Consider the following 13,601-nt stretch of genomic DNA (forward strand, 5'->3'; position numbering starts at 1 on the left):
AGATAAGTCCACCCTTGCTCACAACATTTATAAATAGATTATTTTATATGTAACTTACAAGTGCAATAATGAATATATATACTCTATCCGGTCGATCTCCACGCAGTAACCCATAGAAACCATCGTGGTTAATTCATAATGAATTCGTTACTGTGGGTCAACTGACCTGTTTCATCTTCACTTATCATCCCTGACTGGTGTCCCGCCAGCGTATACTGTTAGCGCAGACGGGGTTACCATTCCGTTATGAAAAAAATATATTGAGACTGTCTAGACTCCATTACCAACAATCCCTTCCCCCCACTTTATACACAAGAGGGCGGTACACTACAATCTGACCTTGTTGACCCTGGACATGACTCCGTAGATGCACTCGTTGCCGATGACCGTGACGGGAACGCCCGCTTGACTCAGCCGGGCTGCCATCGCGTGGGTCTGCAAGCACGACGCACCACACATAAAGAGAGAGAACAATACAGAAAAGGATAGTTACCAGAAGGAGACTTTGTACAAAAGTCGATTGCTTGGATACCGCTGTCCTATTCGTGTTTCAACCGTGAAGCAGTTGTGTTTGCATGGCTGTGTTTCGGTTTGAAACACAGCCATTCAAACACAACTGCTTCACGGTAGAAACACGAATGGGATAGAGGTGGCCATGCAAACGACTTTTGTACAAAGTCTCTCTCTAGTAAAAAGTATACAGACATGCCACAGTAGTTCTCAGGAATGGCAACAGATAATGGGCACCATGCGAGTCCCAGTATACTGTGGAATATCAACAGTATACGTCAGGCGTGGCCGCCAACTTGTGGGGCATTTACATAAAAAGCATTTTCTATAGGTTTTTATAAGATATATATATATATATATATATATATATATATATATATATATATATATATATATATATATATATATATATATATATTATATATATTTATTGGCAGTTAGTTTTTTTAGAAATTATAAGTTTGGTCGGCAACGCGTACATATTACCTCTGGTATTGCAGGCGTTCATAGGCTACGGTAACCGCTTACCATCAGGTGGGCCGTATGCTTGTTTGCCACCTCAGTGGTGTAAAAAAAAAGTTAATTTACTTTATAACAAATTCGAACGATAATGATCAGTACAGGGTAATGATGAATGACTGTGCAATAGTGAATACAGGGTGGTGTGTTGAGTGTACGGTGATGAAGGGTGAGTGCAGGGTGGTGAATGTAGGGCGGTAAGTGGTGGGTGGTGGGTGGTGGGTGCAGGGTGGTGAGCGGTGATTGGAGGGTGGTGGGTGCAGGGTGGTGAGCGGTGAGTGGAGGGTGGTGAGCAGCGAGTGGAGGGTGGTGAGTAGTGAGTGCAGGGTGGTGAGCAGCGAGTGGAGGGTAGTGAGTAGTGAGCGCAGGGCGGCGGGCGGTAGGTAGTGGCGGCGGGTACTGACGGCGGGCGGGTGCGGCCCGTCGGCCAGCAGCAGGCGGTAGCGGCGCGGCGCGGCGGCCCGCAGGAAGCGCTCGGCCAGCGCGCTGGCGCCGCACGACAGCAGCAGCTCGTCCGCGTGCACGTGCGAGCGCGCCTGCGCCACCACCGCCGCGCGGCTCGCCTCCAGCTCCGCGCGCAGCTGCACGCATGCACACACTCCTCACCACCAACTCTGTCACGCACACCACTTCGCTTTGCGGAGTGAGGTGCCGGCTTTGAGGTACATTTATTTTAAGTCGTATGTATTCTGGATCGTTCTCCCAGACGTCGGTCGCCTGGTTCCTCGTAACACAGGGAATCCTAGCTCGAGGAGCTGTGAGGTACTTATTATATTAATGCTTAGTGTTACACAACGATACAGGATCTCTGATCACGTCCCTTGCCTATGTTTCACTTCTTTTATCTTATTCTCTCCTTTTATTCCATTCTCTGTTTTGTTACTTTCATTAATGTTTTACTATCATCATCATCACAGCTTTCAACTATCCACAGCTGAACATAGGCCTCATCCATTAGGAGAGGAGGTTCACCAGTAGTTGCCACGCTTGACAGTCGGATTGGCAACCGCAGTTAGCCTTTGGGACGTTTTAAGAGAAACGCTGATCTAGAGTTAGGTATCCCTAGACCATAATTTTTCAAATTTTCGCGTACACAAGGTTTTTGCGAAAAAAATATCCAATCTGACAACATTCACTGCGCGGAAAATCGTTCGTCAATACACCGCCGCGGAACGCGACCAGCGATTGGTTAATTGTACAGTGTCGCCAATGTTTGGTCGGTGGAAAATCGAAAACGACGATTCTAAGTGTTCATATCCATGCGGCCGAAGGTACACTGAACGTGTCGCTCAGTGGGCGAGGATGGGAGGGGTGGGAGGCCGTACCTCTGAGATCTGGTCACGGATGGGCCCGCGCAGGTCGGTGCCGGCCGCGCCCAGCGTGCCGCGCCGCGCCGGCGTCGCCAGCACCAGCCGCTGCAGGCCCTCGCCCGCGCTCTCGCCGCCCTGCATCAGTGTACACACTGCACTACTCGTAATGGAGGCCAGCGAGCCACAGCAGACGCCAGGCCCTCCCCTCGACACCATCGTGACGAGTGCGCAGCCCTGACCTCATCCTCACCTAACATACTTAACTTCTACCAGCCCCATTGCTAGTAATAATAGCCTATTATCTCCACGCGGTTTCCCCTGGAGACCATCGTAGTTAATTATTGTTAAATTCTTAACGATGTGCCATCTGAGCTGAGGGGTTACTATATAATATCATTTGCATTCGCTCAATAAAACGGATCTACGACGTCACTCGGATTTGAATTGCGATACAGCGATCTGTTAGTTTTGCTTTATCTTTATACCACAACAGCTTCATAGACAGAATGTTAGAAAATAAAGTCACTCGCTGATAATGTGGCTTTATATAGATGAAAGATTGATGGGATGAGATTGGGTACCTCTGTGTCATTCGTGTTTCAACCGTAAAGCAGTTGTGGTTGCATGGCTGTGTTTTGGTTTGAAGGGTGGGATATGGCGTGAATTTACTGGGTACAGAGGAATAACACCCGAGTCCTCAGGAATGGCAACGCATGGGAGTATCATGGGCGAAACAGTATACTCTGTTATGTCCATGGTACTGCTCATGTCTATAGGCGACGGTTACCACTTTCTATCAGGTGGACCGTCAGATTGTTTGCCATTCTAAGTTGTATAAAAAAAAATCGGCTGAGTAGTTTTTGAATGTATCTATTAAAAATAAACAATCAAATCTTTTCTCTTTATAATATTAGTATAGACAATTAATTTTGTGGTAAAATATAGATAAAAAGGGGAATTTATAGACAAAAATGGGAAGACAGACTTTACGATATAAAGTCGGATCCACACTACAATTCGTTCACAGTGTGCTCTCGGTACGGTTAGTAGAAAAAAATAAAGATTGGCTGTGACTAGAACGAAATTGGACTTTTCATATGTACTAATAGATTACTAGATCGAAACCAAATTAAAAAACGGACCGAGATAGCTGTGGTGGATTAAGCCCGCCAGAGACTTAGGTAATAAAGCTGTATCGCGAACGATACGGAGCCATGCTGAGCCCCGTCGATCCTTGTGAACGGTATGAGCTCACCAGGTTGGAGGAAAAGGATTGTTAGCAATGAAGTTTGACCGCCCCATTGCTGGCAATATGCCCTGTTAGGTCAACTTCCACGTGGTTCCCCCTGGGAACCATCGTGAACAATTCTTGTTGAATTCGTCACGACGTCACGTCAGGGCTAACTGACCTGCTACATCCTCACCTATCATGCTTCACTGGTGCCCCGCCGGTGTATACCGATACATTACCATTCCATTTTCATCTATTAAAAAAAACTCACCAGGTTGGCGTGCGCGCTGTACTCGTCACGTATGAAGCGCAACACGCGGCGCACCATGTTGGCGGCCGCCAGCTGCTGCGGCAGCGCGCGGACCACGCGGCGGCCGGCCGCACGCACCGCCGCCGACAGCTCGCTGCGGACCGCGCCGCATGCATGGCCTCTTATTACAAGTACAACACAAAACCCTAATAGGGGAGGGATGGGGACTACCAATCCCATTGCTAGCAATATATCCTGTTACTTCGACCTCCCCATGGACCCCCCTGGAAACCATCGTGCTGAATGCCAGGTGTATTCATCCTGATGAGCTACCTGACCTACCTTTTCATTCTCACCTATCATCCCTCACTGGTACCCCGCCAGTGTATACCGTTAGCGCAGGCGGAGTTACCATTCCATTATCATCCACTAAAAAAGAATCTACCCTAATATAATCACAATTAATAAGAGCAATAGAAGCCAATTATTGTCTTCGAATTAGAAATTTCGTTTCTCTGTCTTTATGTTAGTTCCAAGATCACTTCTGTGTTTTTCACTGGTGTGCTCCTGAAGGTCTAACTTAAAGGCTGGTGTTTGTTTTATTTTGATACACATTTAAAAATAGTCTATTTCATTGCTTTTCCAGGAATTAGTTGGCAAAAACAGTGTAGAACGACACCCCATTATATGGAGTGACGGCCTCAAATGCATTGCAGGGAGTTGGGGAATGCAGGTGGCTCAGGAGCACTCCTTGGAGTTAGACAGTTAACAGCTGATGTGTTGATTGCCGTAGTGGCATGGTAGCTTGGTGCGAGGTGATGCTGGTATATCATAGTTGAATTGATTCTCTTAGTTAACTCTTTTATTTCTTGGTTAATCAGTAGTGACATATATTATTATTATTATTAAGTATGATATAGCTCATTTATTTTTTGAAATAATTTAAAAAATTGGCCAAGTGCAAGTTATACAAGTATACATTGTCATCACATATTTTGCATTAAAAATATTTTCTAGGCAAAAACTTTTTGCGGGTTGGCAACTGCTGTTACACTTTACTGGTGTTTTAAGTGGGACACTGCTGTTCACTCCTCATCCATAACTTCCCTTAGTCACCATTTACGACATCCACAAAAAAGGAAAAAAAAAGAACAATGACACATAATTTCAATACAAGAAATAAAAACAAATTGAATGTTCCTTGTTATTGCCTTAGAAAAGTCAGTACATCTTTCATGGGGAACTGTATACATTTTTATAATAAACTTCCAGATGACGTTTTACATTTAAATGAAAGAAAATTTAAAATATATATATAAAAAGGACTCTCTGCACAAAAGCATATTATAAATTAAATGACTAGCTAAATGATAAAACTGCATGGATTTGAATATTGTATTAATGTGAATTGTATTGTAAATGTAATTATTGTAATTTTTCTTAAATCAATATTATTGTATATAGTAATTATTATAATTATAGATTGACGTATCATAAGTATCTGTAACAGACGTATATGAATAAAGATGATTGATTGATTGATTGATTGGAAAGGGTGACCCATTCTACCAGAACCACACATCTTTTAAAATGTGGAATTCTAAAAACCAATACTATACTCACAAAGCGGTGGTGTTCTCCAGGTCTCCAATGATCTGCTCCAAACAGGACACTGTGGCCATGGCTATTTTATTTGAGCCTTCAAGCTTCCTGATGGGAAATAAATAGAACTGCTTAAGTTTAATTCAGTTAGTTGTCTAAGATATATATATAATATATATAACATTGATGTTTATTGTACATTAAAATCAAATAAGAAAAATTCTTAAGAAAAGAATGAGTATAACAGTGGACTATTCTATAAAAAGGATTCCTTCCAAGGCTGTCTACCTTTGAATTCATAATCCGTTATATTTGTGTGTATAGGAGACAGTTATTGCTTCCCAGCTGGTATGGGGGTTATTAGCAATGGAGTTTGACAGCCCCATTGCTAGCAATGGGGCTGTCAAACTATAAATACTGATGGTGACAAATTAAACAATAAAATTAATTACAATAGTATCCAGGGGAAACTACTGGAGGTCATCCTGATAGGGTATATAGCCAGTAATGGGATTGCTAATTCCCATTACTAGCAATCCCCCCTCCCCCTACCATAGGTATTAGAGTGCATTCATATGTAATAGTATACATTTTCCATCAGGTAGGCTGTTAATTTTATTATTGCGTTACACCTATATTAACGGCAGGTCCAGGGCTCTTATATATGAACACAGAGACCAGAGTTGATGTTCTAAAGAAAACTTATGCCACGACATACCCGCTGCGAATGTCTGTTATGAGTTTCACTACAATGGCTTCATGATTCTCGGACAAATCCTTAGTTTCTACTTCTGTTGACGACATTTTGTTATAAAATTATTAAATTTTCTATTGATGATTTCAATAAGTCATAGGTCCCAAATATTAGAAACCTAAACACAAAATATAAAAGAAAACATAACCTAAAAACTCAAAATTGTTGATGTAAATCAACGACTGTCAATTTTTTTTTTTTTTTTTTAGTCCGTTTGTTCCGTTTGGAACAGGCTAAGGTCGGAGACCATGCTGCCTAGTCTTCAAAAAGATAATTTGTCTGGAATACAACGACTGTCAAGTGTCAATGTCAAAATAGATGCTACGTTCAAAAATATAACTGAAGAGTATAGGTGCAAATCTTATTAATACTACATCTATGGGTACAATCCTTAATTTTAGAAAAAGAAAGACACTAAACCTTTTGAAAGATATAACAAAATAATTGTAAAGATATTGCAAACAGCTCGGCGTCATTAAGTGTTTTCTTTCAATTTTTTAACACTCAATCAATATAAAAAATAAGACTAAAGAATTATATAGTAAATCAAGAAATCTATACGTTTATAAATAATAATTTACTACAAAGAAGGCCTAGTTTGTCGTGGCACATAAATTATTGGATATTTCTCTCAAAGTCATTTATTAAGTAAAAGCATTGGGATTCTTGGACTTGTTATTTTGAATGACAATTCTAAGAACATTTGGAAGAAAAAGCGAAATTGGCCTCTAAGAAACTTCCAATCCTAAATAAGGTGAAAATGTATTTCGTGCTTTTCACAATTCAAATTTGCTCACATATGAAATACTACTCACGTCTTTGGGCATAAGCACCCCAATCAACTCATTCCACTTGATTCCATACAACATTGAGCAGTTTTAGTTGTCGACGATCCCATGCTAACGCACGATTTGGAGTCCTTGAGTTCGAGGCGGATATTGCCTCTTTATCCATTTTCTGTCGTCCGTACAATGGGGAGTGTTCCAGGGAATTATGACCTGATGCCATCGTCTCTTTTACCATCGTACTTCTCGCCATAGAATCGGAGTTCACCCTTATTTCTTGGGTGTGTGACACACTACCACTGTCCGTGCATCCTATTCATTTCTACCTTATACATCTAGATTGTAAAATCAGATCTCGTTTTGGGGGAGAAAGGATTGTTAGTGATGGGGATTAGCGATACCATGATTAACAATAAACTCTATCATGTCGACCTCCTCGCGGTTCCCCTTGGAAACCGTTGTGATTGATTTATTGTTGAATTCGTTACAATGGGCTAACTGACCTGTTCATTCCTCACCTATCGTCTCTCACTGATGCCCCGTCAGTATATACCGATAGCACAGGCGAGGTTACCATTTCATTCTCATCCATTAAGAGCTCCCGTCTTCAGTTTTTCCCTTACAATATAATATGGGGTTTTTAAAAGAACGTCACTACAAATATTTAAAAGACTGACGACGTACAAGTTGCTTGTACTCCTCTCGTGTTGCAGGTGTTTGTGGCGTCTGTAAATAAATATTGTACATATTCATCTCATAGCCACTTATAAACATCATGACTTCCTTTTCCATCAAGGAGGTTGATCAAATTGTAAGTAAATATTTCACCTCTTTCTTTCTGATTTCTGAGGCCGTACAGACATGACAGCGACGTTTTCTTCTTACATTCATTTTCGCTGTCATCCTCTCTATCTCGATCGCTCGCCTCCCACACTTCTAATTTCTGGTTTTTATATTATTTTCTGTATATTTTCATTGTAAATACCTTCTGTATATAATATATGTAAAAAGACCTAGTTGTTCCAATTATTTACCTCTAACAACGACATATTCATGGGTGAGGCTAGCCAATTGCCGCCAGGTAGACCGTCTACTCGTTTGCCTCCATAACAATAAGAAAAAAACAAAATTGTTTGACGTAGTTGCTCTAAAATAAAAGTAACTATTTCGGGACTTTATAAAGATGTTTTTTTCCCTAAGCGATACTGCATACATATTACGCTGATCCCAAATAATATGGGATAAGGGTAGAACGATGACTTGCTTGTATTTAAGAATATGCCTATGGGTTAGATTTTCACTTAATTCAGATATTGGTATGCAAAAGTCTGCATATAGTATAGGTTTATATATTATAATCTGTCATTATATATATATATATATATATATATATATATATATATATACACGAGTATATATATATATATATATAAAAACAATAATTATTTATATAAAACGGTTACTGTCTTAAAAAAAGATATGTTATTTTTTATTTATTTATTATAATAAATCAAATAAATACAATTATGTAGTATAATAAAAAAATATTTCGATTTCGACTTCTAATAATATTTTCTTTTAGATATCTAACTTGTTTATATTTTACTTTTATTATTACTTAATAAGTACAACTTAATTTTTCAAATCAACTTCCACGCAATATGGCCAAATATATATATAAGAACCTTACGTTCTTTATTTTTACTTATCGTCTTACATAATTTCAATTTGGTCCAACCAGTAACAATAGGAGAATTTTTAAGGAAGACAACAATAACTCAGTAGGGAATCATCCGGTGCCAATACAAATCAAAGAGCATAATATGTAATGAAACAAACAAGAAATATGTAAAAGACCGTATCAAAATAAAATAAAAAAAAAAAACCACAATCGTAAATATAAAATCAAAGATCAAAAAAGGACAAAATAAAAAAGTCCTAATGCATTTTGCAATAATTAGATATAAAGTTAATCACTACAAACATGATCTTTACAGGAGCATAACTTAAATATCTTGGGTGTTCCCACAAATAAATTGGATTTTAAATCCTCCCAATGTACACGCCGATGTTTTCTTTTTCTTGTTCTTGCTTGCACAGGTTGCATCTCTGTTCCATCAACTATAGGAAATGATTTTGTAGTCGAAGCTTTTTCTGTAGCGATTTCTTGCTGCAGCATACTTTCTCCTGTGCTATTAAGTTGGGTTGCATTATCATCTAGAACAGGATTCACTACGGGTGTCGATGGTACCCTTATACTATATACTTGCTGGGATTTCCTATCTTCTGCTCTGTTTAACCGAGTCTCTATCTCATTTGAACCAGGTATAGGAGTGGACGTCATTTTTATATTGTTAACTTGCTGAGGTTTTCTTCCTTCTGTTCTGTTAATTTCATTCGCAGTGTCATCGACTATAGAATCTGGTAAGGCAGTTGACGTTACTCTTATACTATGTACCTGCTGAGAATTTCTTTCTTCTATTCTGTTAAATCCGCTCGTAGTGTTTTCAACTACAGGATCTGGTAAGGGAGTCGACGTAGCCCTTGTAATAATTACTTGCTGATATTTTCGTTCTTTTATTTTGCTAACTTCGCCTGCAGAGTTATCGATTATAGGGTCTTTTATGGGTGTTGACGTTATCCTTCTAATAATTACTTGCTGTCTTCCTTCCCTGGCTCTGTTAAGTCCAATCTCTGTCTCATCTATCAATGGATCTATTATGGGTGTGAATAATTCTTTTTCTTCTATTTTATTTATTTCGATTTCAGTGCCGTCAACTATAGGATTTGGTATGGGTGTTGATGTTACTCTTTTATAATGTACTCGTTGAGATTTCCTTTCCCCTGATCTATTAAGCTCAGTCGCAGTATTATCTATTATACGGCCTACTAGTGGAGTAGACGTAATTCCCATCTCTTCAAGTTCATTTGATTCAATATTATTTTCCGATGACAAATTTGCTATTTCATCACTTTTATTTTGGTTACTGTCTGATTCAACGGAAGTGGAAAGTCTCATACCCAAATTAAGTATATACGTCTCTGAATTTTGATTTGAATCTTCTGTAGACGTATATGACATTTGTTCCTGTTTATCTTTGAAAGGCGATGGTGGAGAGATTATTTCAGATTCCATATTAAAAGTATATGTATTTCTGTTTTCAGACGACAGTGAGCATAATTTTATGTCAGCATGGAATGACTGACCGCTTACTTCTGACGTGGAAACATCTTCCCATTCGTCATTTGTGCAGTGTATCTGGGACATTTTTCTCGAACCAAAATCAGTATTCTCTTTAACTTCATTCTGTGAACTATCTTCTGATGCATGAACAGTTCCCATTGATTGTCTTCTAACGATTTGTGATCTCACTACTTCAATAGATCTACTACTTTCAACATCATCTGATGTGTCCAAATTGATAATTTCTTGAATGGAATCTGAAATGATTTCAATATATTACTAAGTATTCTTAAGCACCAGATAATAATTTGATAGGATCAGTATGTAGTACCTATTACGCCAGAATTATCATCGCCATTTTAATAACCCACGGTTTATGCTAAACATTAAATTTGTGTATATCTGTAACACTAAATTTATCTACCTATTTGTATTTTAACAAAATATTTCAAATAAATATATTATAATTTGCTCCACTGATGCTGTGTAATCAATAAAATGGCGTCTCTTAGTAAATATAGCTTTTATATCAATTTCTAACGTGATGCTAAAACAATAGCATCTTAGAGCTCAGGAGCAGCAATATATAAGGGAACAATAATTCATTTCATGTAGAGCACAAATATTGTTTACATTTCTTGTCTTTTCAACCAACTTCAGAAAGAACGAGGTTCTCATTTCAGTTGTAATTTTTTTAAGTTCGTTACCGCAGAACATCATCAGTTCTAAACCGATTTGGGAAATTCTTTTTTATCTGGAAGAATATACTTATAGATTGAGTCCATAGGAATTTTATTAAAATTGATTTAGTAGTCTAGTTTTTCAATCAAAATAGCTGACTGAGTCAAAATTGAAGTTGTTTTTATTTTTGGAACATAATCTTAATTATCTTAAAGTATAATAAATGTTACGTATGTATATGTATTCCCATACTAAACTTGTTCTTTGCCCGCTATTTTGTACGTGTGGATTTTAGAAATAGGAAAACCAATGAAATAACTAGACTACCTTTAGATGACGTATCAGGATAAAAACATACACCAGTATTAAATTAGACCTTCAGGAACATAATTGTGGAAACTGCATCCAATTTAATGCAGTCGTTTTCGCGTGATGCCAGAACAAACATACAGAGAGACGGACACGATTTCTAAAAAAAAATATGTTTTAGTTTCTACTGCTTTTATTAAGACGTTTCAGATTATTTTTTCTTATATATTTCCCATGTACAGAGTACAGACATTGTCTACATACAATTTTATTATACTTGTAAAATAAGATATTATAAAATACTAACTAGTTCTTTTCTCCGTCCCGTCTGATGAAGCTTCTCTTTCATCTGTTTGATCAGCATCAGGTTCTTTCTTCTCAACAACTTTCCCGCTATGATAAGCATTCGTTGAAACAAAACTTTTCTTAAAACTATAAACCTTCTCGTCCTCATAAATCAAACTAAAATCAGACTCTACATCTGTTGCCTCATTATGTACATCAGCTTTGCAAATGATTTGTCTTAAACAATTAGAAGATTGTTCCGACAATGTTTCTTGATCGCCTGGTTCTGTAACATCTTCATATTTAACTTTGATCTGTTTCATTTCTTTCCTTTCAGAGTCATTGGCTTGTTCAGTACAAAAGCTAGTAGTAAGCTTATCAGTAATCTTCGTTTTACCCTGAACCTTATCAATTTTGTGCACGTAATCAACCACGGACATCTGATCATACCGCTCGGAGACAAAATGAAAATCAGGTACCAAATAAGAAGACAAATCATCTAAATCATCCAAAGAAATGCTGTCATCGTTTAAGAATAATTTCCTATACAGTTTACGCATTTTTATTTCCAATTCTTGGTAGAATTCTTCTGGCTCATCATGGCGATTTGGCTCCTTTTCTATAATGAGGGGTGGTAAAGGACTGACAGCTCTCACTGACTCTCTTGGTGAATGCTCTTCCTCAGGGACCGGTGATAGGGCTGCAAATAAAATGTACATACATAAACTCGATTTTATCTCGTTTTCACATAAGTATTGTGAATTTATCGCGAAGTTAAGGTACTATAATCCTTACTAATATTAAAAAGTTTGAAAGTTAGTTTGTTTATTTATTACCTTACAGCGGCTTAACGATTTAATCAATAATTTTGAAATTTGATATACAATTACTATGCGGAATGCAGATGAATATAGGCTATTTTTTCCTAGTCAATAAACATATTCTCGTCACGGCAACGAAGTCGCGGGTAAAAGCTAGTTATGTACTGTATCATCATCTCGGCCATTATCTGTCCACTGCTGAACATTGACCTCCCCCACAGACTGCCACAAGGAACGATCCTGAGCTACTGATTGCCTACAATGCATTTGAGTTCGTCAATCCATTTAGTGGGGGGTCGTCCCACACTGCATTTGCTCATACGGGGTCGCCACTCAAGAACCTTTCTTCCCTATCGGTGGTCGGTTCTTTTATCTATGTGATCAGCCCATTGCCACTTTAGCTTATCCTTTGGGATAAACAAGCTGAAGTTACGTACATAAATTAGACAAATTATATCATTACCAGCACATATGTAGTTAAAAATTACATGACTTACTTGGAAGATCGACAAACAGACTGCGAATTATAAAATCTTTCTTGCGCTCCCATTCCACAGAGTCACTGTAATTCATTTTTTTACTTTTTTTTTTCTTATATTTTACTAACATTCACACAATTGTTAAATATCTTAAATTGAAGGCAGTTATACGAACAATTCTAAATTAATTTTTAATTTTTATTTAACCTACCTTCATTCTTATTTTAAAATGTATCATACCTAATGACAGTAATTACACCTTTATAATTTTAATAAAAAAAAAATTAAACTAATATAATTAAATTAATTTAATTATACATATTAATTATTTGGTTTTTAGAATTGATTTTAGATTTTTTCTGTTTAAAAATACAGTTTAACTCTTACTTAAATTGATGCTGTGTTTTTTTCTACCGCTACCTAGCGTTTGTTTTTCTTACATAAAACTATCCTGTCTTTTAAGTTAGAGCAATCAATGTTTAAATATTTATTAAAATCGATCGAGCTTTTTTGGAGATTAGTGTAAATGAATATTACGAACGAAATTTTTATTTAATAAAAACAAAAAAATAAGTAGGTATTCCATTATTTTAAAATTACAGAAATTTACATGGAAGATTCGAGTGAAGCCTATGTATAATTTTAATGAAATGAAGGCATAGGTATTATTTTTTCTGTTATATCAGTTTATTTTTTAGTGCACTTCAATCTACCTTTGTATTATACTTCGTTAATCGTTAAAAGTAATACTAAAATAATTTTTATAATAAAATAATTATAAAGTAATTTAAAGTTCTTATCCAAGGGGTGGTTGCATTGTGCTGCTGTATGGCGATTGAATTGCTTTAGCTAAAATATAGGCCTGCCTTCTAAACTTTCTG

General features: G+C 37.5%; 2 protein-coding genes across 2 annotated transcripts in view; both read right to left on the reverse strand.

Moving 5' to 3' along the window:
• LOC113516575 (uncharacterized) overlaps positions 1-6,379 on the reverse strand; it is a 73,172-nt gene extending 66,793 nt beyond the window's left edge. The window contains exons 1-6 of the mRNA XM_052897903.1: positions 6,141-6,379; positions 5,444-5,530; positions 3,842-3,974; positions 2,355-2,474; positions 1,434-1,610; positions 340-435 (exon numbers count right to left, since the gene is read on the reverse strand). Of these exons, the coding sequence (XP_052753863.1) occupies positions 340-435; positions 1,434-1,610; positions 2,355-2,474; positions 3,842-3,974; positions 5,444-5,530; positions 6,141-6,226 (699 nt within the window). The 5' untranslated portion in view covers positions 6,227-6,379. The remainder of the gene's footprint in view (positions 1-339; positions 436-1,433; positions 1,611-2,354; positions 2,475-3,841; positions 3,975-5,443; positions 5,531-6,140) is intronic.
• Positions 6,380-8,495: 2,116 nt separating this feature from the next.
• On the reverse strand, positions 8,496-12,814 carry LOC128201303 (inner centromere protein A-like). The gene is made up of 3 exons (XM_052897907.1): positions 12,739-12,814; positions 11,443-12,120; positions 8,496-10,402 (listed from the first exon to the last, which is right to left on the reverse strand). The coding sequence occupies exons 1-3, from the start codon at positions 12,812-12,814 to the stop codon at positions 8,931-8,933; spliced, it is 2,226 nt and encodes a 741-aa protein (XP_052753867.1). The 3' UTR covers positions 8,496-8,930.
• Positions 12,815-13,601: the final 787 nt, after the last annotated feature.

Source organism: Galleria mellonella, unplaced genomic scaffold (assembly GCF_026898425.1).
Source record: "Galleria mellonella isolate WM207_F2 unplaced genomic scaffold, CSIRO_AGI_GalMel_v1 utg121, whole genome shotgun sequence".
Lineage (NCBI taxonomy): Eukaryota > Metazoa > Arthropoda > Insecta > Lepidoptera > Pyralidae > Galleria > Galleria mellonella.